At 43.6% G+C, this 22,034-nt stretch overlaps 1 protein-coding gene across 2 annotated transcripts; it reads right to left on the bottom strand.

Annotated features, from left to right (window-relative positions):
* Positions 1-9,346: 9,346 nt before the first annotated feature.
* LOC113020515 (interleukin-1 receptor accessory protein-like) lies at positions 9,347-18,909 on the bottom strand. 2 transcript variants are annotated; one of them, XM_026164551.2, is made up of 10 exons: positions 18,207-18,909; positions 15,650-15,905; positions 13,718-13,901; positions 13,459-13,603; positions 13,315-13,377; positions 13,095-13,218; positions 12,836-12,978; positions 12,592-12,738; positions 12,320-12,472; positions 9,347-12,209 (listed from the first exon to the last, which is right to left on the bottom strand). In XM_026164551.2, exons 1-10 carry the CDS (start codon positions 18,262-18,264, stop codon positions 11,890-11,892), a joined length of 1,593 nt encoding a protein of 530 aa, XP_026020336.2. In that variant the 5' UTR covers positions 18,265-18,909; the 3' UTR covers positions 9,347-11,889. The 2 variants fall into 2 exon arrangements, with proteins under 2 accessions (XP_026020336.2, XP_080145710.1); XM_080289584.1 differs by having other exon boundaries at positions 18,453-18,909.
* Positions 18,910-22,034: the final 3,125 nt, after the last annotated feature.

Below are 22,034 nucleotides of genomic sequence, written 5' to 3'. Positions count from 1 at the left end.
GCTCGTGGCCATAGGTGAGGGTAGGGACGTAGATCGACCGGTAAATTGAGAGCTTCGCTTTTACACTCAGCTCCCTCTTCATCACGACGGACCGGTGCAGCGTCCGCATTACTGCAGCTGCAGCCCCAATCCGTCTGTCGATCTCCGGCTCCCTTCTCCCATCACTCGCGAACAAGACCCCGAGATACTTGAACTCCTCCACTTGGGGCAGGAACTCATCCCCGACCCGGAGTGGGCACTCCACCCTTTTCCGGCTGAGAACCATGGCCTCAGATTTGGAGGTGCTGATCCTCATTCCCGCTGCTTCACACTCGGCTGCGAACCGTTCCAGTGCGAGCTGGAGGCCCTCACCCGATGAAGCCAACAGAACCACATCATCTGCAAAAATCAGAGATGAGATTCTGAGGCCACCAAAGCGAAAGCCCTCCGCCACTTGGCTGCGCCTAGAAATCCTGTCCATAAAAATTATGAACAGAACCGGAGACAAAGGGCAGCCCTGGCGGAGCCCATCACCCACCGGGAACGAGTCCGACTTATTGCCGGCAATGCGAACCAAGCTCTTGCAACGGTTGTATAGGGATCGAATGGCCCGTAGCAATGGGCCAGACACCCCATATTCCCGCAACACCTCCCACAGGACACCCCGAGGGACACGGTCGAATGCCTTCTCCAAGTCCACAAAACACATGTAGACTGGTTGGGCAAACTCCCATGCACCCTCAAGTATCCTGGAGAGGATAAAGAGCTGGTCCAGTGTTCCGCGACCAGGACGAAAACCGCATTGTTCCTCCTGTATCCGAGGTTCGACTAACGGACGAACTCTCCTTTCCAGCACCCTGGCATAGACTTTCCCAGGGAGGCTGAGGAGTGTGATCCCCCTGTAGTTGGAACACACCCTCCGGTCCCCTTTCTTAAAGATGGGGACCACCACCCCGGTCTGCCAGTCCACAGGTACTGCCCCTGATCTCCACGCAACATTGCAGAGGCGTGTCAACCAGGACAGCCCTACAACGTCCAGAGCCTTCAGGAACTCGGGGCGGACCTCATCAACACCAGGGGCTCTGCCACCAAGGAGTTGTTTAACTGCCTCAGTGACCTCGCCCCCGGAAATTGGCGGGTCATTCTCCTCATCCCCAGACTCTGCTTCCTCCTCGGAAGACGTGTCAGTGGGATTAAGGAGGTCCTCGAAGTATTCCTTCCACCGCCTGACAATTTTCTCAGTCGACGTCAGCAGCGCTCCGCCAGCACTATACACAGTGCAGGTAGAGCACCGCTTTCCCCTCCTGAGACGTCTGACGGTTTGCCAGAATCTCTTCGAGGCAGTCCGAAAGTCTTTTTCCATGGCCTCTCCGAACTCCTCCCACACCCGAGTTTTTGCTTCAGCCACTGCCCGAGCCGCATTCTGCTTGGCCTGTCGATACCTGTCGGCTGCCTCCGGAGTCCCACAGGCTAACCAAGCCCGATAGGACTCCTTCTTCAGCCTGGTGGCTCCCTTCACCTCTGGTGTCCACCATTTGGTTCGGGGATTACCACCACGGCAGGCACCAACCACCTTGCGGCCGCAGCTCAATGCAGCAGCTTCAGCAATGGAGACGCTGAACATGGTCCATTCGGACTCAATGTCCCCAGTCTCCCTCGGAATGCTGTTGAAGCTCTGCCGGAGGTGTGCGTTGAAGATCTCGCGGACTGGGGCCTCTGCTAGACGTTCCCAGCACACCCTCACTACGCGTTTAGGTGCACCAGGTCTGTCCAGCGTCTTCCCCCGCCACCTGATCCAACTCACCACCAGGTGGTGATCAGTTGACAGCTCAGCCCCTCTCTTTACCCGAGTGTCCAGAACATATGGTCGCAGGTCTGCTGATACGATTACAAAATCGATCATCGACCTACGGCCTAGAGCGTCCTGGTGCCACGTGCACTTATGGACACTCTTATGTTCGAACAGGGTGTTCGTTATGGCCAAACTGTGATTAGCACAGAAGTCCAATAACAGAGCACCGCTCGGGTTCAGATCAGGGAGGCCGTTCCTCCCAATCATGCCCCTCCAGGTCTCGCTGTCGTTACCCACGTGAGCATTGAAGTCTCCCAGCAGGACAACAGAGTCTCCAGGTGGAGCACCCTCCAGCACCCCCCCCCCCCCCCGGGACTCTAAGAAGGCTGGGTACTCTGAACTGCCACTCGGCGCATAAGCGCAGATGACAGTCAGGACCCGTTCCCCGACCCTAAGGCGCAGGGAACAAACCCTCTCGTCCACCGGGAAAAACCCCAACGTACCGGCAGCAAGCCGAGAGGATATTAGGATACCCACCCCAGCCCGCCGCCTCTCACCAGGGGCAACTCCAGACTGAGACAGAGTCCAGCCCCTCTCCAGGAGACTGGTTCCAGAGCCCAAGCCATGCGTAGAGGTGAGCCCGACTATATCTAGCCGGTACCTCTCAACCTCACGCACTAACTCAGGCTCCTTCCCCACCAGAGAGGTGACATTCCATGTCCCTATTGCCAGTCTTGGCAGCCGGGGGTCAGTCCGCCAGGGCCTCCGCTCCTGGCCGCCACCCGGCACACAACGCACCCGACCCCTATGGCGCCTCCTGCGGGTGGTGGGCCTGCGGGAGGATGGGCCCATGTCTCCTCTTCAGGCTGTGCCCGGCCGGGCCCCATGGACTAAGGCCCGGCCACCAGACGCTCGCCCTTGGGCACCCTCCCCGGGCCTGGCTCCAGGGCGGGGCCCCGGTAACCCTATCCCGGGCAGGGTAAACTGTTCCCTCGGTGTCCTTTTCATAAGGGTCTTATGAATCGCTCTTTGTCTGGTCCCCGAACTAACTAACTATTTTTAAAGGCAGTTTATAAGGAGGTATCATAAGAAGGAACTGAGCGCGATTTACTAATATATAGAGTTCAATTCAAAGCTATTTGGTGATTGGACTCATATGGCTCAGCACAGTGAGACTGAATCCCAGCAGTGACAGGAATTAGGGCAGGAGACCCTGGAATCTAGATGCTGGTGGTGGTCAAGATAAAGATGGAGGCTTGGATGGAGCTCTGAGATCCTTGTATGAGATGGAGTTTGGGTAAAGGTGGGTTGCACAAAGAATGGAGGCTGACTGGCTAGAAGAAGGCTGTCAGAAAGAAGACCCAGGAAAGCAGACAGATGAGAGCTTCCTTAGTGAACTTACGAATTAGGTTGATTTTCATGTGCAGGTGAAGCCTGTTACCTCTTTATTCCACGGTGAATCAAGCAGATAAAAGATTTGGAGTTCAACTTTCATTTGTTTACTTTACCCTGGAATTCTGAGCATGAAGTCCAAAGATGTGTTAATGCTGGATACACTAGAATTGTGCATGAGACCACAAGAAATCAGTACATGAGCATGTGTTTTATGAGATAATAGTGGGATGTTCTTGCTTGTTTTGTTTTTGTCTTGGTTTGTTTTTGTTGGTTTTTTTTAGCAAAATGTGTGAGCATGCTTCTGAATTCATCGCGCTTCATTTTACTTCCACGGGCATATCAACTGTATGACAGGTCCCAGTGAAGATATTTTGGGGCTCATATTGTTCTGGAGCAAACACAGCAGTAGCATAATAAATAAAATCAATAGTATAATTTCAGCTTTTGATCAGCATCATGGACAACAACTGCAGTCAGAGGTGAGCAGAGAGGGGCAGTAACGCGTTACTGTAATCTGATTACTTTTTTCTGGTAACGAGTAAAGGGATTACTATTGCAAAAACGGTAATTAGATTACCGTTACTTTCCCGTAGGAACGCTGCATTACTGCATTACTAAAACCATGATTTTTTTTGCGAGAATGTCTCATGACAGCGACATAAGACGTTGGTGACAACAGCTCTCTGCAGATCAACAGTGAATCATATATCGAGTGCGGGAGAGCGTATGAGCGTGCAGCGTTTAAAGCGTGGAAGTACTGACCTTATTTTGAGTTTGATTCCATAAAAAGTGACAAAAACATTAGTGTCCGTTGTGCGTGGGAAGAAAACTTCTTTTTACAGCGAAACCCCCCCCCCCCCCAAACTTCCAAGCGAGCACCAAGTGTGCTACAACGTAATGGGAAACTCAGAGAAACTCGTGGATTCTTCCACTGACTGATGCGGCACACCTGCACCAGGGTAAACCTCCGCCTACCCCACTCCTGCTTTACAGGTGAAAATAGAGCAAAAGGACCGCTAGTCTTTGACTTTATTTATTTTCTGCTGTGTTTTACTTGCATCTATTTGAAAGACTGAGTGTAAACACAAAAAATATTTATGTGCTAGAATGTGCAGAAAATAATTTTAAATGTTAAACAAATATCTTCCAGTCAGAGAATGTTGCATATAATTAAATTTTTGCTTGATGCATAAAGTTAAAAGATTAAAACTAATAAAACAAGTTAAAAAAAAGAGACTTTTCCATTTGATTACATTTTGTATGATGGATTATGTAGAAAAAGTAGAATTGGGCTGAAAGATCTATCGCTTTATCACCTCTTCAGGTTGTAAATCGTGTTTTTAAAAAGTAACTAAGTAACTAAGTAATTAATTACTTTTGAAAATAAGTAATCAGTAAAGTAACGGGATTACTTTTTTGGAGACGTTATCAGTAATTAGTTACTGATTACTTTTTTCAAGTAACTTGACCAACACTGGAGGTGAGGTGAGTGGACACACATATCTAAGCTTATGCTCTAATCCCACATCATATTTTTTAACTAAACTACCAAAATCCCCCAAAGAGATTTAGCTTTGCTGAAGTAACACAAAGACAACTGTGATCTCTACAAGCACAGAAAAAAAGAGAGAACAACAGGTCTTCGCAGACTAGATGAGGTCATCATGACAAATAATCACACTCATTTAAAGAATTGCTCGCTCAATGAGCTTTTCCAGTGGACCAGCTTCTAGATGTAGCACGCACTCACACATGTATTGCAACATATTATTTTTAACATAAATTGGTAGCAATGTTTCAGTCCTTCACATAGACACAAAGGCAAACAACTCACCCATCAGAACTTCGTCTTTCAAGCCTTGCTCACAGCAAAGTCAATGACAGCATTGCTCAGATCCAAAGTCCTGACAGCAAACTCATCCTCTCTCTGCTCTCCTTCCTCTTCTGAGAACCACTTTCATGATTTACTTTCTAACAATAAGACAACAAAACATGCCTAGTTGATGTTAACAGGTTTGCGGGATTTTTCTTAAATGAGAGAGAGACAATGGTCATGAAGGACAGATTCCAGACCTACAACATGGTTTCCACATCCAGATTTTTCCAAACAGGTGCTTGTTTAAATTCATTTCATTAGGGAAAAACTGATGGAACCTTGAATTAAACATAGTGTATCTTATGCTATTTATATTATCAAATATCCACTTTACAAAAGTAATGTGAATAAAATTCTCCAATGTTGTATGAAGCAGTGTTCCTTTGACTTCTTTTGTGTGACTCAGCTCCTCTGTCTTCTGATGCAGACGCATTGCCTATGCTCACCCGGTTCCACATTACTAAGACCCATATTTTGTTGGGTGGTGAATTTGTAGATACATTGAGCCTCCACAGCCTCTAGGTGGCCCTCAAGCTCAGCCTCAGTATCTTTGGGGAGAATTAAAATGACTGGCGGCGCGCACGGGTGCAGCGGCTCTTAGCTCTCCAGTTTGGTGCTCGTTTTTACTTTTAATTTGGATATTTTTGAATGTTTGCAACGCCGCCATCTCTTACAGTCGCCAGAACCTAATTGACCTAGGTTTTAAATATAGTTTGTCTGTTTCTGGCGACTATCAGCGAACACACAACATCCTGGTGGAGATAGCGAGACCGCCAGGGTCACCGTGGATGGTCTGCCCGCCCAGCAAGTGTAGAAGGCGACGGAGGGAAAGAAAGCAGAAGAGGGGATGCCGGTCGGGCTCAGACGCTAGGCTACGCAAACATCCACACCGGCCAGCACTTCCGAGCCTTTTCCTATCGAACGCCAGATCCATCACCCACAAACTTGACGAATTGGAGCTACAGATAGCCAACACAAGCTTTGCACGTAACTGCAGCATTATTCTTATTACGGAGACGTGGCTTCACCCGCTGATTCCCGACGCTGCAGTCGAGTTAGCAGGCCGCACGCTACACCGGCATGACAGAAACAGCAACTCAGGTAAAAGCAGAGGAGGGGGGCTATGTGTTTACGTGCATAACGAGTGGTGTTGTAACAGCAGGATCATTCACACACACTGTTCTCCTGATTTGGAGGTTCTGGCAGTCTCGTGCAGACCTTTTTACATCCCGAGGGAGTTTACAGTAGTTATTGTGATAGCTGTTTATATACCGCCGGATGCTAACTTTAGCACGGCTCTCAGCCTCTTGCTCAACACCATAAACAAACAACAGCTTGCCCACCCCGATGGGGTTTTTATTGTCGCCGGCGACTTTAACAAAGCGTGCCTAAAGACTGTGCTTCCTAAATTTATCCAGTTTGTGGACTTTGCTACGAGAGGAGAACACACTTTGGACCATGTCTATTCAAACATCAGGCATGCTTTCAGAGCGACACCCCTCCCCCACCTGGCTGGATCTGACCACCTCTGCATGTCCCTCACCCCCACCTACACCCCCCTGCTGAGAAAAACAAAGCCCCAGACAAAGACAATAAAAACCTGGCCTGAAGGAGCCCTTTCTCAACTGCAGGACTGCTTCTCAACAACTGTATGGGATTTATTCTCCAGCCACAACCTCCAGGAGTACACGGACACTGTACTCTCGTACATCAGGAACTGTGTTGACAATGTCACCGTCAACAAAAGGGTCAGGGTGTTTCCAAATCAAAAACCCTGGATGAATAGCGAAGTGCAATCCCTCCTAAAAAGCCGCAACACTGCCTTCAAGTCAGGGGACAGGGCTGCGTATAGGGCGGCCAGGGCAGACCTGAGTAGAGGCATCAGGAAAGCTAAGGCTGCCTATAGGAGGAGGATTGAAGATCACTTTGCTGACAACGACCCCAGAAAAATGTGGCAGGGGATCAATCACATTACCAACTACAGAAGCAATAACCAGGCAACATCTAGGACTGATGCCTCACTGGCTGAGGATCTAAACCGTTTCTTCGCCCGCTTTGAGACGACCAAGCCCTCAGCTGCCACACCACTTCCACCCGCCCCCAGCACTGGCACACTAACACTTAGGGAGCACCAAGTGAGGTGTGTTCTAAGGTCAGTGAATCCCAGGAAGGCGGCAGGTCCTGATGGAATACATGGAAAGGTTCTCAGAGCATGTGCTGACGAACTGACCGGAGTCTTCACTAAAATCTTCAACCTTTCCTTGTCATCAAACACCGTCCCGCCCTGCCTCAAAACCTCCACCATCATCCCCATCGCCAAGAAGACAGCTGTGGCCAGCCCAAATGACTACAGGCCTGTTGCACTTACGCCTGTAGTGATGAAGTGCTTTGAGAGACTGGTCTGTCAGCACATCAGGGCCGGTCTGCCTCCCACTCTGGACCCCCACCAATTTGCCTACAGGACAAATCGTTCCACCGAGGACGCTATCACCATAGCGCTCCACACTGCGCTGAGTCACCTGGAGCACCGAGGAAGCTATGTGAGAATGCTCTTTCTGGACTTCAGCTCAGCATTCAATCATATCATCCCGGAGATCCTGGTCCAGAAACTGTCTCACCTGGGACTCTCCACCCCCATCTGCCTCTGGATCAAGGACTTCCTGACAAATAGACCACAGTCTGTCAGACTCGGCCCCCACCGGTCCAGCACCATCACACTCAGCACCGGGTCTCCACAAGGATGTGTTTTGAGTCCCCTCCTGTTTACGCTCTACACATCCGACTGCTCCCCTACCCATCTCTCAAACACCATCATAAAGTTCGCGGATGACACCACAGTGGTTGGACTCATCTCAAGGGGGGATGAGTCGGACTACAGAGATGAGGTCAACAGACTGACTGAGTGGTGTTCAGTTAACAACCTCCAACTGAACACCACGAAAACTAAAGAACTTATCTTGGACTTCAGGAAGGGCAGAGCAGACCCGGCCCCACTTTACATTCACGGGAGCTGTGTGGAGAGGGTACACTCCATGAGGTTTCTGGGCGTGCAGATATCTGATGACCTCTCCTGGACTGCAAATACTACAGCGGTGGTTAAAAAGGCCCAGCAGCGTCTCCACTTTCTGAGAGTGCTCAGGAGGAACAACCTGGAGGAGAGGCTGCTGGTGACATTTTACAGAGCCACCATAGAGAGCATCCTAACGTACGGCATAACAACATGGTATGCAGGGTGCTCAGCTGCAGACAGGAAAGTACTGCAGAGGGTCATCAACACAGCCCAGAAGATCACTGGCTGCTCTCTGCCCAGCCTGGAGGTCACTGCAAACTCTCGGTACCTCAGCAGAGCTGGCAATATCATCAAGGACCACTCTCACCCCAGCAACCAACTGTTTGAACTATTACCGTCAGGCCGACGGTACAGGTCACATAAAACCAGGACAAACAGATTCAGGGATAGCTTCTTTCCCAGAGCTATCACCGTAGTAAATAAGCACAAAAACAATTGAACCTATTCCATACCGTCACTGTCATTATAGTAATGCTGCTATCCTGTATATATTGTACATACTATTGTTTGAGTACTTACGATTGTTTTTTTTGTACTTTTTATATTTTACATTTATATTTATTATTGAAACTTGCACCAAGGGAGTGGCACTCCAATTTCGTTGTACTCTGTACAATGACAATAAAGGCTATTCTATTCTACATTTAATTTAAGAATTAAATGAAGAACATGAACAATGATAAGTTGCAGCGACAGAAAAGCTGTGGCTTGTGTTTGTGGAGTAATCAATTCAAAATCGTGATCGAGGAGTGATGTCTATCGACAGGTAAAGTGGGATCATTGACAGGGTGACATCATGTCAGGAGGCAAATAATGGTAGCCCAAGCCACAGCCTGCCTTGAAGACATCAAAAAGGGCTTATCCATCTCAACCCTCAAGAAAGATGTGCACATCCTAAAATTATCAGCCACTAAAGTACAAGCTCTGCGATGTTTTTGACAGCAGGGTAGGTGAACCAACCATGGATAGGGTGTCACAGATAATGTCACACTCTCTAAGCCCTATATGTACCAAGAGGAGATGACCCTCTAGATTACTGGACCAACATGCCACCATATTCCCTCATCTATTCCAGCTAGCCAATCTTTCCACTTCAACCACATCAGTCTCCCAAGAGAGAATATCATTCAAAGCAGGAGATTTTGTGCAAAAGACAAAATTGTCTCAGTACTGTTGAACACGTTGTTTTTCTTAATAAAAATAATTAAACATGCATAAAACCACACCCTATAAATATTGATTGATGTCTTTATGTGCAGAAGTACAACCTACAATTACTGACTGATTCAAACAAAATATCCTTCCATACAAATAATACTATAAACCAACAGAAAAGGTGACAGACAAAAAGAAAAAGACACATGAAAACATTCACATTTATTCAGTGCAATAATTTAAAATCACATTTATTTGGCCACCAGATGTCGCTGTAGTAATGTGTTCCAAATTCTCCAAAAGATCAAATCTTTTTCCAAAACAGCTGTTCCAAATGATTTGATCTCTCAAACACTTCATTTCTGCCATCGCAAACGCAAAGGTTTAATATGAAATACTGGGTCAAGTTACAAAGTCCAGAAAACCAGAGAATATGTAAATGAAAGCCTGGGAATCCCGTGTCTCCAGAAATCATTAAACATATGGATACAGAACCAGAAGGCTTAGAGAGACAACAACAAAGTACAAGCGGAGAATATGGAGTCCAATCAGTGAGGTCATTCATTATTCAGAAGAACAGCGTGCTTTAATCAAAACGTTGATTGGATAGGGGGAAACATATCAAGAAGTGCAGAAAATCATGGGCTGCTCAGCTAAAATGATCTCCAATGCTTTAAAATGGAAAGCCAAACCAGAGAGACTACCATTCGAATGGATTGAACAATAGCCAGCATGGCAAAGACTCAGCCAATAATCACATCCAGGGAGATCAGAGGCAGTCTGAAGTTACCTGTGAGTACTGTGACAATTAGAAGATGCTTGTGTGAGGCTAATCTATCAGGAAGAAGCCCCCGCAAATTCACGCTACTAAAAAAAAAAAAGACGTGCTAAAGACGATACAATTTGTCAAAGAACATATCGACTGGCCTAAAGAGAAATGGAGAAACATTTTGTGGACTGATGAAAGTAAGATTGTTCTTTTTGGGTCCAAGGACCGCAGACAGTTTGTTAGATGACCTCCAAACACTGAATTCAAGCCACAGTACACTCTCAAGACGGTGAAGCATGGTAGTTCAAGCATCATGATATGGGGATGTTTCTCTTACTATGGTGTCGGAACTATTTATCGCACACCAGGGATCATGGATCAATTTGCTTATATCAAAATAATTGATAAGGTCATGCTGCCAACAAAATGAAGCTTATGGAGTGGCCAGCCCAATCCCCACACCTTAATCTAATAGAAAACTTGTTGGGTGACATCAAAAATGCTGTTTCTGAGGCAAAACCAAGAAATTCAGAGGAATTGTGAAAGGTTGTCAAATCATCCTGGCTGGCATACGTGTTTATGATGATTTTGAGCTTTACTCACATTTTAAAACACACTGCTATTATTTTGAACATAACTGTATAATCAAACTAAAAACTTGAGGCACAAATAAGGAAAAAAAAGAACCAATACCAGATATCAGAAGATAACACAATAAACAAACCCATCAGCATAAGGAAATACAAAATAACACTATTAACAGAAAAGTACAATATTATACAGAACATGACAAAAAATATATATAAATAAATATATCAGTAGCAATAAAAGTGTCTGTATATAATGATACATTTGTGTGATAGTTATAAATAAATATTTCCTCTAATAGTTAAAATGTTATGCTTTTATCCAGACTAAATGAAGATCTGGATTAGTGAGATGCTGCTTCCTCTCCAGCTTGCAGTCTAAGGAGCTTGGAAAGAAAAGCGTCTGGACTTCTTAAAGTTGCTTGAAGACTTTTCACCTCTCAACCGAAAAGCTTCTTCAGTTCTAGGGTCAAATGATGGAGAGTCCCAGATTTAAGCTCTATGGGAGTAACCCACCAAGAGGGACATGGGCCCCCTATTGATCCTCTACCTAATCACATGAGCCAAGGTGTGAAAACGGGTGTGGGTAGCAATCATGCATGGTTTCGGGTGTACTCATAGTGAAACCTAGCCCTAACCCTATCATGCGATTTCCTGAGGTCAAAAGGCCCAGGATGTGAGTGGTCGTTAAGGCGTCTGGGAAGGGATCTCAAAACTGGGTTATAGATGGCAGACAGTTGGTGTTGTAAGCCACTGCCTCTGTTCATAGATTGTCATTGACAGTGGACATAGACGGCTTCCTTCACTCCTCTTTCAAACCATCTGTGCTCTCTGTCCTAAATGTGAACATTGGTGTCCTCGAAGGAGTGTCTTTGTCCTAGATGCAGATGGACTGCTGAGTCTTGTCCTGTGGAGGTGGCTCTTCTATGTTGTGCCATGCGTTTATGAAGTGGGTGTTTGGTCTCTCCAATGTAGGGGTCTGGGCATTCCTCGCTACACTGTACAGCATACACCACATTGTTAAGTTTGTGTTTAGGAGTTCTGTCTTTCGGATGAACCAGTTTTTGTGTGGCTGGGTCTGAAGTACACTGGGATGTTGTGTTAGTCTTTCTGATCCTCCCTAGTTTCTGTCTGATCGTCTTCTCTGTGCCTCTTTGCTGACTTGATGAAAGACCAAATAGGATAACCACATGTTTTAAGAGCTTCCTTTACATGTGTGTGTGTTCAGTGGAGGAAATACAGTCTTACATCCTAAATACTGTATAGTCATATTAAAGCTCTGGGTGCTCTCTGCGGGGCAGGTAGGTAATAACGTAGCAGCTTCCAGAAGGCAGAAGAGGGCAGCATCGAGCTTTTTCCCTTCCAGGTGACACAGTCTGCAGCTTTGCAGAGTTGTAAGGCCTCTAAAGATGAACTTGTGCTCAAGACTCCGGCTGTCTCAGTTTTAATCAAAACCACGTGAGTCTGCAACTTCTTGAGGGATGCTTGGATACTTTTCAGCAGGTCGACTCCTGAACCAGAATCTTCTGAGCAGGGGACCAGAACCACTGTCTGACTCTGCTTTATGCAGTCTAACACAGCCTCTCCTACAGGAGCAGACAAGCACAGATCAGAGTGTGTTGTTTTCCCCTTGATTGAATTTGTAAGGACAAAATTTAGAATAACAATTTTGTAAAAATATGAAAAATGTAAGCACCTCTCTCTGGTACAACATCAGGACTGTAGCGACAGAGACTATAACCAAGTCTGTACTTCATTTCACTCTCCAGCCTTTTTCTGTCATCTTCATTTAGTCCTGGATCTGTGCTACTCTTGTAATACATCAAGCAGGCGTTGTAGCTTTTTCCATCTAAATGGAAAAAAATAAAAATGTTGTTTTAAAAGTGGATAGAAAAAAGCAGATTTTGCCGCTCTGACAAAAATGTGAACACAGACAATGTTTGAATTAGCAAAATGTATGAAAACTACCTGGGATGGTTCGATGGCAGCCAAGAATTCGACGAAGGAAAAGCGTGATGTCGACTTTAAACTTTGCATAAATAATTGCTGTTAGTACCATCACCATCAGCACAAAGCCCACAATCCATAAAGCCACAAAGTAAGAGGAAGGAGCAGCTGTAGGGAGTGATGGGGATTTTCTAAATTAGCTCATCTAATAAATAAACACATTAAAGAGTATTATTAAGTACTCAAAATGTTCAGCTGGCCATACCTTTTTGTTTTAGAGTGATAGTGACAAAGCTTGTTTGGTAGGCAGATTGCAGTTTACAGGTATAATTTTTTGACAGATCGTCCTCTGACACTTTTCTGAAGATTAGAGATGTTCTCATTCTGATTTCCTCTGTGCTGATGACCCTGAGAAGAGAAGGAAATGACTGAGGCAGATCTAAAAACAGAATTCATATCTGAGCTGATGTGACTACATATAACATCAGTGTGACCCACAGAGGACCTGTGTGTGAAATATTTACCGTGTATCATTATAGAAAACTGGTAGACTAGTGTCTGTATCCACAAATGAACTTCCACTTAACCAAAACAAGTCATCCATTTTTGACATCATAACTGCTTTACAATCAATCACCACTGTTGAACCTAGAAAAAGCAGAGTTAACACAGGTTGTTATAAACGATTAACATTTAAGCTTTAGCCAAGAGTGTGAAGGTGTATGAATATAGACAATAACTCACCTAAATCTACCTCAAATACCTGCTTGTCCTCTGGTGAAATTATCACTGCTTTCTTAGTTATTTCTGTGGAAATAAAAAAAACCTTTTGAAAAGCACGTATTAAAATCATTCAAAATAAATATCTGCAAAATGTGTTTTTCTTACTGCTTGGTTGGACATCAAGTTTCACCGTAGAGGTCATGTTATATATTTGACCACCATACAGGTAAGACCGGGTGCAGGTATAGTTGCCACTGTCCTCTTTTTTCACACTTGGGAAGTAACCGTCTTTTGGTGATGACCCGCCCTCCTACAACATATAAGCTCGATTTTTAAGTAGTCAGCTGTCAAATTTGGAAAAACATTAAAACCCTGTAACAGTACTTTACAGTTTGATCTCATTCACATAATCTGCTCTGTTTACCTTGTGCCATGTGACGCCGCTTCTGGTGATATTCAGGGTGTTAAAGGGAAAAAAAATTTCAGGGCAATACAACTTGCAGTACTCCTCTGTGTAACATTCTTTAGAGATCTGGTTCATTTGTTCAGAGTCTCTGGACTGAGCTGTGTTTACTTTGAGGCTTATCCAGGACTGTCTGCTGGAATTCCTACCAAGGAAAGAAAACAGTAACATGAAGTTTTAACTTTCATTCTGAGCAACAAGCAAAATGAAACAAAAAAATGGGAAAGTAAGAGAAGACTTAAAGGATTAGTTTTAAAATGGTGTTCATCTACTTAGCGGGCTATTTGTCCATCAGGATTTATTATTAGCTGAGAAAGTTTTGTGCTGCAAACAGTGAAATGAAACTAACATATCTGGCATTCTGTATAAAAATCCCTCTCAGCTTCGCCTTCAGTAATCCATTCCTTTAACGCTGGATTACTGAGAGGCTCTTCTCTGACCCACAGAAGATGAAACCTAATAACCTGTGATACACTCATGCTTCTTGTGTGCCTTTGTCTGATTTTATTTTACCTGATTTATTTATTTTACTCACAACAGAACTCAGAAAACAAATGTTTTGACTGAGACGTACCATTTCAGGAAAACACTCATTTTGAATTTGATGACATGTCTCAACAAAATTCAACAAAACACTTTTCAACCAATAAAAGGTTGAGAAGGAAGTGTTTGTGTTACACATGAAAATCATGATTTTAACTTTAGGCCTGCAGGCAGCACTGGTTTAAATTTAATTTATCATGAAAATCACAGCATGGGCTCAGGGACACTTGTGCCATCCACTAATGTAGGCTAATGCACCACCATGCAAAGAACAACGTAATCATCTTCTATGATTCACTGAGGCAAAGCGAAAAACTGTCCTGAGGTCAGGCGAAACAAAACTTGAAAGATTATTTGGCAACGTGTTACACAGCTTGTAATAATGGATGCTGAAAGGTATATACATGTTTTAAAGCCACATATACTCTATGACTATGTCTTTCGGAGAAGGCCTTGCATATTTCAGCAAGACAATGCTAAACTGCATACTGCTGTCATTACAACAGCATGGCTTTGAAGTAGAAGAGTCTGGGTGCTGAATTGGCCTGCCTGGTGTTTAGACCTTTCACCAATCAAAACACTGGACAAAAAAAATAGGGCAATGAAGAGTGACTGTTGAGAATGGGACAACATTCCTTTCCCAAATATCCAGCAGCTGCTCTACCCAGTTCCCCGATGTTCACAGACTGTTGTTCAAAGAAGAGGTGATGCTACACAGTGTTAAACATGGCCCTGTCCCACCTTTTAAAGCACTGTAAAGCACTTTGAATCACCTTGTTGTTGAATTGTGCTATACAAATAAACTTGCCTTGCCTTGCCTTTTGAGACATGCGGCTGCGGTCAAATTCAAAATTATTAATTGAAAATTATTAAGAATGATTACAATGATTGTTTTCTTAAAATTTAGTTAAAATGGTACATTAGTTGTTAAACCATCTAAGTTTATAAAAAAATGAATGTTTTCTATGTTCTAGTTTGAATAAAATATGGCTTTGTTCCAGTTTTTCTGTACCTTAACAACAACCCGCCGTCCTCAGTTGTGTTTCAGGATTTGCTAACTTCAGATGGCGGGTTGTTATTTGCAAACACAGGATCCTCACATATATGTTACCAGCAGTTAGGGAAACTGTCATACCATAATGCCAACAAGCAACCTGGTTTAGTACAAATATAAAAAGTGCTTTTCTGGTGCCATGATGTTCAATAACAACCTTAAAATGTTATAATAAAATATAATACAAGTTAAACTTGCTCTGCTATCCTGTCGTATAGGAAATAGTACTTTATGTCAGTGTGTGGGCACGACTTTTGTTTGATGTCAGTCTTAGACAAGGAAACCATTCATTTTACCGAAAAGAGCAGGAGTAATTCCCCTGATGGTTTACTGAAGCTCTGAGAATAACAAGGATTCTTCCATGAACCAGCACACCCATCTGCCTCTGCTCAGCTGACGTTGACATGTTGAAGAGTTTCATTTCATCCACGGTGTGACTGGTCCAGAACACCTCAGCATCTCCATCACGGTACTCTCTGTAAGAAGGGCACTGCAGTACCGCCATCTCACCTGCCTCGACATTTACTTCCTGGAAACTCAGTGGGCACACACCTGTCAATGACATTCATAATGACATGTGAAAAAAAGCATTGCTTTAGTCTAAAATGATCATATTTGTCTGGTTAATGAAACTCGGGCTTCACAGTGCAGTCACTAGCAGTATTCTACTTTTACCCTGAACTAATGTCACCGATATCTTTAAATGCCACAGCATTACCACAAAGGGAGGGCAGTACAGCCCTGGTGCCCCTTAGCAGGCTTCCAGAAACTGGGTAATAAGAAAATTGGGGGGGGGGTTGGTGCAGGGGCTATAATAACTTGTTGCAGACAGAGGAATTAATGAGGGGCTCCCTAAAGAATCAGAATTAGAGAAATAAGTATGACGTTTAATGTAAAAATGTTGTAGATTCCCCTAATAATGTAAAAGATAATGTAAAGGGTTATTGTGTGTTGTCGTATTTTGAAGGTTCTGCTCTGTGAATTCTCTCCACGCTTCTTCCAGTTGGCGCCTGCTCTTGCTACCTAAAAGGAATTTGATGAATACTGCGCTCCTTCAGGCAATGGCTGCCATTCTGGGGTTTTAAAAGGCTTATGAGGCGCATAACTGTCATAATCTGTGTGCAGGCAGACTCAGACACGGAAATGAAACAAACTCAAAAGGGCAGCTTTATTGCTGGACACCAGAAAGAACTAAACTGGAATACAAAACAAAACAAATGTACACATGTACACTGATGGACACATTTGCAGGACCATGAATGCTTTAGGCAGCTGTAGACTTACACTGTAAAAAAAAAAAAATTCCGTAGAAAAACGGAAAATGTCCTGGTAAATTTTTGCCAGTACATCGGCATCACGGGCATCGGCAAAATAAAATAAAAAATTGCTCGTACTCATGCTGCCCCGACATCAGCCAGCGCATATTGGGAATGGTACAGGCACCGATCGGTTTTCTATCACCCATTTCCTGGGAGTAAGGGCGCCCTCCGTATGCGAGGTGCACCTGCTGCTTGTGGCACAGGGAGGAGAGGGCGGGGCGGCGGGGGATTCACTGGTGGCTGGAGCGGCATCTAATAACCAACTCGCAAAATAAAACAAAACAACAAACACGAAAACACCAGACATTATAATACAGACTTATAATCTGCACCAATGCTTTATCGAAATTCTATACGCGAAAAGTGTGCGCCTGCTCGCTGCTGAAGTCAAAGTAAACTTTATTGTCATCTCTCTATATACATTCCAGTATATAGAGAGACGAGACGACGAGGCTCCTTTTACAGCAGTGCAAGTAAACAAACAATATATATAAGAGTAAGAAAATAAATATACACTTTAGGACTAGGGGTAAAGGGATCAATAACAACCAAACAACCAAACAGACCTGACCCAGCAACACTGCTGCTGGGTCAGGTCGTGATGTCACTGATAACATTGTTAAACACGGTGTTAGGAAGCAGAATTAATAAATAACAGACTGAACTTACTGGAAGTCAGATACGCATTTGAATAATAATGAAACCATAACACAAAGAGCAGTGCTTGGATAAAGTGGGGGCACTGCAGGGGCAATGTTTTGTAAGGGGAGGGTAAAGGGACTAAAATAATTTAATCACACATAATGAAAGAAATGAGAGGAACAAAGTAAAAACGAAACTGAGGATGAAAATGCCTTACATTGCCTGTATTTAGCTTTCTTTAAACTGCCTTAAAATAAAATCTCTGCACACCTGAAGAAACAACAGGTGCCTATGAGGGAAAAACACAACTTCCCCGAACTGTCTTGCTTGTCACCATTTTATTGAATCACATTTCATTCCAACAGACTTTCATCAGTTTTGTAAACTGTTTTGTTTGTAATTGATAAAAGTCAGTTGGAAGGAGATGTTCTGATTGAATTAATTTTTTTATAGATGTTAGCTTTGGAATGTCAGTCACTTATCTTCCACCAGTATTGCTTAAAAATAACTTTTTAATGTAATAATCTCATCACTTGTCAGCATCACATTTATATTACTCACAAGGCTCTAAGGAACCAGGCGAATGAGTATTGACACAAGCTCATGTGCCTAATATTGTGCGTGTATTTTTAGCAGCTTGGTATACTTTAACAACACTGCAAATTCATTTTTTGAATAAACATATTTTGGTCTTTTTGGGTTTTTTTTTTTGTTTTTATTGTTCACGCTCAAAACACCGTTAACCACTCAGTTTAAACTCGACATTTCCAACAGTGTTTAATAATAAGTTTCACTGTAAATGTAAAAGAGCAATGTTTTTTTTAGATTATGAACTGTAGATTTATGTTGTAAATAAAATAAAAATCACCCATAAAACATGAAGAGGTCTTACCTGGTGTCGATGTAAGGAAGACGAGAAAAAGAAGGAGAAGGCTTATTTTTCCGTTCATATCGTCTCACGTCAAAACTCAACACGAATCTTCTTAGGAGCTAAAGTGAAGAGAACTGAACTGGAATGTCTGACTGTTCGCTTATAATTTCAAATAAAGTTCGAAAAAAAAAAGCTTACCAACGTGTACGTAATAAGCTAATACTCCTGGGTGCTACACACTACAGTGTACGCTGTACACCTACTTACTGGTTTTGTCGCATCAGTCTGTGTCTCTGAGTTAACTTGTTTCTCCTACAGCTCCGGACCGCTAAAAATGCGCGTGCTCTTTGTGAGCTCGTTCCCGGCTCGTAACCAGCGCGTTCTGCCGTCGAGGGCGATCATTGGTTAAATGTGATCATGTGACTGATGCAAGCCAGATCCTTTTATTTAGCAAAACTGTGATTAATAGTTAAATATTATTGTTGAGGGGCACAGACAGGACTCCGCACGCACACACACATTAAATAATAATAATAATAATTTGTTTTTTAAAAAGTTGCCTCAACAAGAGGGCACTTTGGGAACCCATCAGGAAAGGGGCGGGTGCTCAAGCCCCTCTAGCCCCCCCCCCCGCACGTGCCTGTTTCCAGGTGCTGTACACAGTCAGTTCAGCATAACAGGAGTGTTCCAGTTATCTGGGGGGCAAATGAAGTTCAAAACTGCCAAGCTTTCTTTGGATTAACTTGCTAAACAAAACCTAAAATCCCAGTTCGTAGGCGTCTTATCAAGCTTATCCTTTAAGCTTGGCTCCCTGCTTTAGAGTGTGTAGGTGGCCTTAAGTTAAGTAAATATTTGCGCATCACGAAATTCATGAAACGTGAAACATGAACATGAAACGATCCGTGTGAGTTTCCGTCAAAGGCTGATGATGATAAAATGGTGATTAATCCCCCCTCCACACATACACACACAATCCCATAATAATAATAATAATAATAATAATAATAATAATAATAATAATAATAATAATAATAATGATAATAATATGCAACAGTCCTGCAAAAAATTGGAATAAATCGCACTGAACAGTAAGATGGTATTTATTGGTAATTATTTTTTTTCTCAGTGGGTAAACTGAAAAATAAAACAACAAAAAAATGACATAAAATATTCCTTATCAGATTATAACAATTAATAACAACATTTACCTTAATTATACTATATCAAATATTTTCGAACCCAAAATTACTCAGTATTGCCAAAACAAAAATAAAAAATAAAAAGGGCAATTTACCAAGTCTTGAAAAATAAAACTGAACAAAATTGTACACGCACTGTACACTAGTGCGTGTACAGTTTCTTGTCAATTTTAAATACCATGTCCAGACATGGTTCTTTATTATTAGTGTTGTAAAGACTCACCTTTCAGCACAATCACTTCACCAGATGCATCTTGCTTCCATTAACTGAAGATTTAAGATGTTCTGGTCGTGAACGGCAACCCCCTGCCTACCTACAACAGTATGAAGTTCAGTATCCTGGAGCTAGAAGTGCTAGATGTGAGACAGGGTGTCAAACTGAACGCCAGCATATTGACACAGACACACATGGCCTGCAGGATCCTGACGGACAGGCAGATATCCAGACAGAGACTGTTACGGATTCAAATATTGGGGATGGATACAAGAGGAAAAACCAAAATAACAACACTGGTCCGGCAGGGTTGAGTCAAACGATGATTTTAATGATCACACGCGTGGGAGATGGACACCGTACGCAGACAGCATCAGATCTCAAAATGGTGGAGCATTGATCAAACTCTTATAGCCTCTAGTGGCCCCCACTTAGTCATAAAAGCCTAAACATTCACATTCTTTCTCTCACACAGCGCCCAAGCTACGACCTTGGCTCCCTGTTTATCTGCTCCTGCTGAGATAGGGCAGAAAACCTCTCCAGTATGTTCTGTTCTCTTCCAATCAGACAAATAAGGCGATGACTTTCTGCGAACAGCATTTCTTATAACTCAGCAGTATAATGCGTCATAAAACAATATCATTCATTCACAATAAATCAGCAGTCTAATGTAATGCAAATCCGTTTAACAAATGTAATAGTTATCACCTTCTTCTATGTCATGATCCTGGGTCCTTTTGACCCAGCGTTTTGTGTTTTCTCTTCTTGTGATTTTGGTTCTGTTCTTCCTCTGTTTAGTGTTTATTCTGTTCTGCCCGTGTGTTCCTGTATCTAGTCCGCGTTTCTTAGTTGTGTCCTTTCATGTGTAAGTTCCTCTTTTATTGTGAAGGTCTGCGTCTTATGTGAGTGTTTTCAGTTGCCTCCCTAGTCTCGTCACGTTAATCACTCCCAGCTGTGTTCCCCACCTGTGTATAATCTCCCTGTGTTCTCTGAGTGTATTTAAGTTGTGTCTTCTGTCATAGTAGTGGCTGGTTCGTCAGTGTTGTTTCCCCTCGTCTCCCCGTATGTATTTCCTCGGACCTCCCTGTATCTTCGTTTCTGGTTTGTGTTGTTAGTTTCCCCAGTTTAGGTTTCCGGTTTCATGTTCACCCACCATTGCTGTTTGTACCCACTCCTGTAAATAAATACTCACCTGCACCAGAGCTGCCGCCTTTTGGGTCCTTTCTCCAACTCCACAGGGCAAACCGTGACATTCTAATTCAGGAGAATAATGCAAACTAAAACTACATAATAATTCACAATCTTTAATTAGGGGTCTAACATGGCATAAAATAATATTATAATCCCACAAGACACACCCTGCTCCTTTACCCACCAATCAAGATGAGGTGATGAGGAACTCCTGATTACGATGAGGAAGATTAGGCAATTCATGATTCATTTATCTCCTCCCCGTTCTTGCAGTTCCTCCAGATCTTTAATTTGCACTGTCTCATCTGATGAAATCAAATCCTCCATTCCTCAAACGCATCTGCAACATGAGCAGTTCCCAGTGATTGATTCAGCAACCTGTAAATCACCCTCTCAGCTCCCACAGATCAGTCGTCATTCTGGTACAGTTCCTGCTGCCAGCCCTCCTTCATAGAATTCATCAATATTAGATGCTGCAGTTCCTTCAAGTGGTTTGCCTAGACCAGTTTTTCCTACACAAGATGACACTCCCTTTAACTTCCCAGCCACACCGCTGCAGGATCCTTACCAGATCCCCTGTGTTCAACCTGCTGTTCCATTAGATGAACCTTTCATTTGCATTCCAGAATAAAAGCAGCACCCGCCTTTAAAGCAGCAACCAGCTACATCTATGGTTTGCATGCACAGAAACCTTCGGTACCCATTACTGCTAGTTCTAGTCACCCTGTTACTACCAGAACACATGTATATAAGCTTGAGGGTCCTTCTTTCCCAGACCTTACCAGAGAAGATGAAATGCAAAACAGTATGTTACGGATGGCTCTTACCAACCTTCTTGACCCTCACGTGACAGAGCACTTCAAATATCATGTCCTTCTCGATCATCTGAAAGTATACCAAGCTAAACGATTAGCTCTTGCCTTTTCCTATGCTCCTGACCCATATACTCAAGCCATCAAAGCCCTCGATGAGCATTACGGGCAACCCAGACAATTAGCATTGAAAGAACTATGGAATACACTAGAGCTTCCTCCTATCAGAGCAGGCGATGGTCGGACTCTGGATAACTTCGCTCTTCGTGTACAAGCTCTAGTTGGTTTGCTTAGCACCATGGGTGATCAAGGACAGAACTACATTGTGGGTCCCATGTTGATCGCCTGCTTGAAAAGCTGCCTGCAGAGCATTCTAGTCGCTTTAAACGGCATGTTTATAGGAAACAAGGAGAAATGACATATACCTTACCTT

The sequence above is a fragment of the Astatotilapia calliptera genome, chromosome 1, assembly GCF_964374335.1.
Source record: "Astatotilapia calliptera chromosome 1, fAstCal68.1, whole genome shotgun sequence".
NCBI lineage: Eukaryota > Metazoa > Chordata > Actinopteri > Cichliformes > Cichlidae > Astatotilapia > Astatotilapia calliptera.
This window is presented reverse-complemented; position numbering and strand designations above follow the sequence as displayed.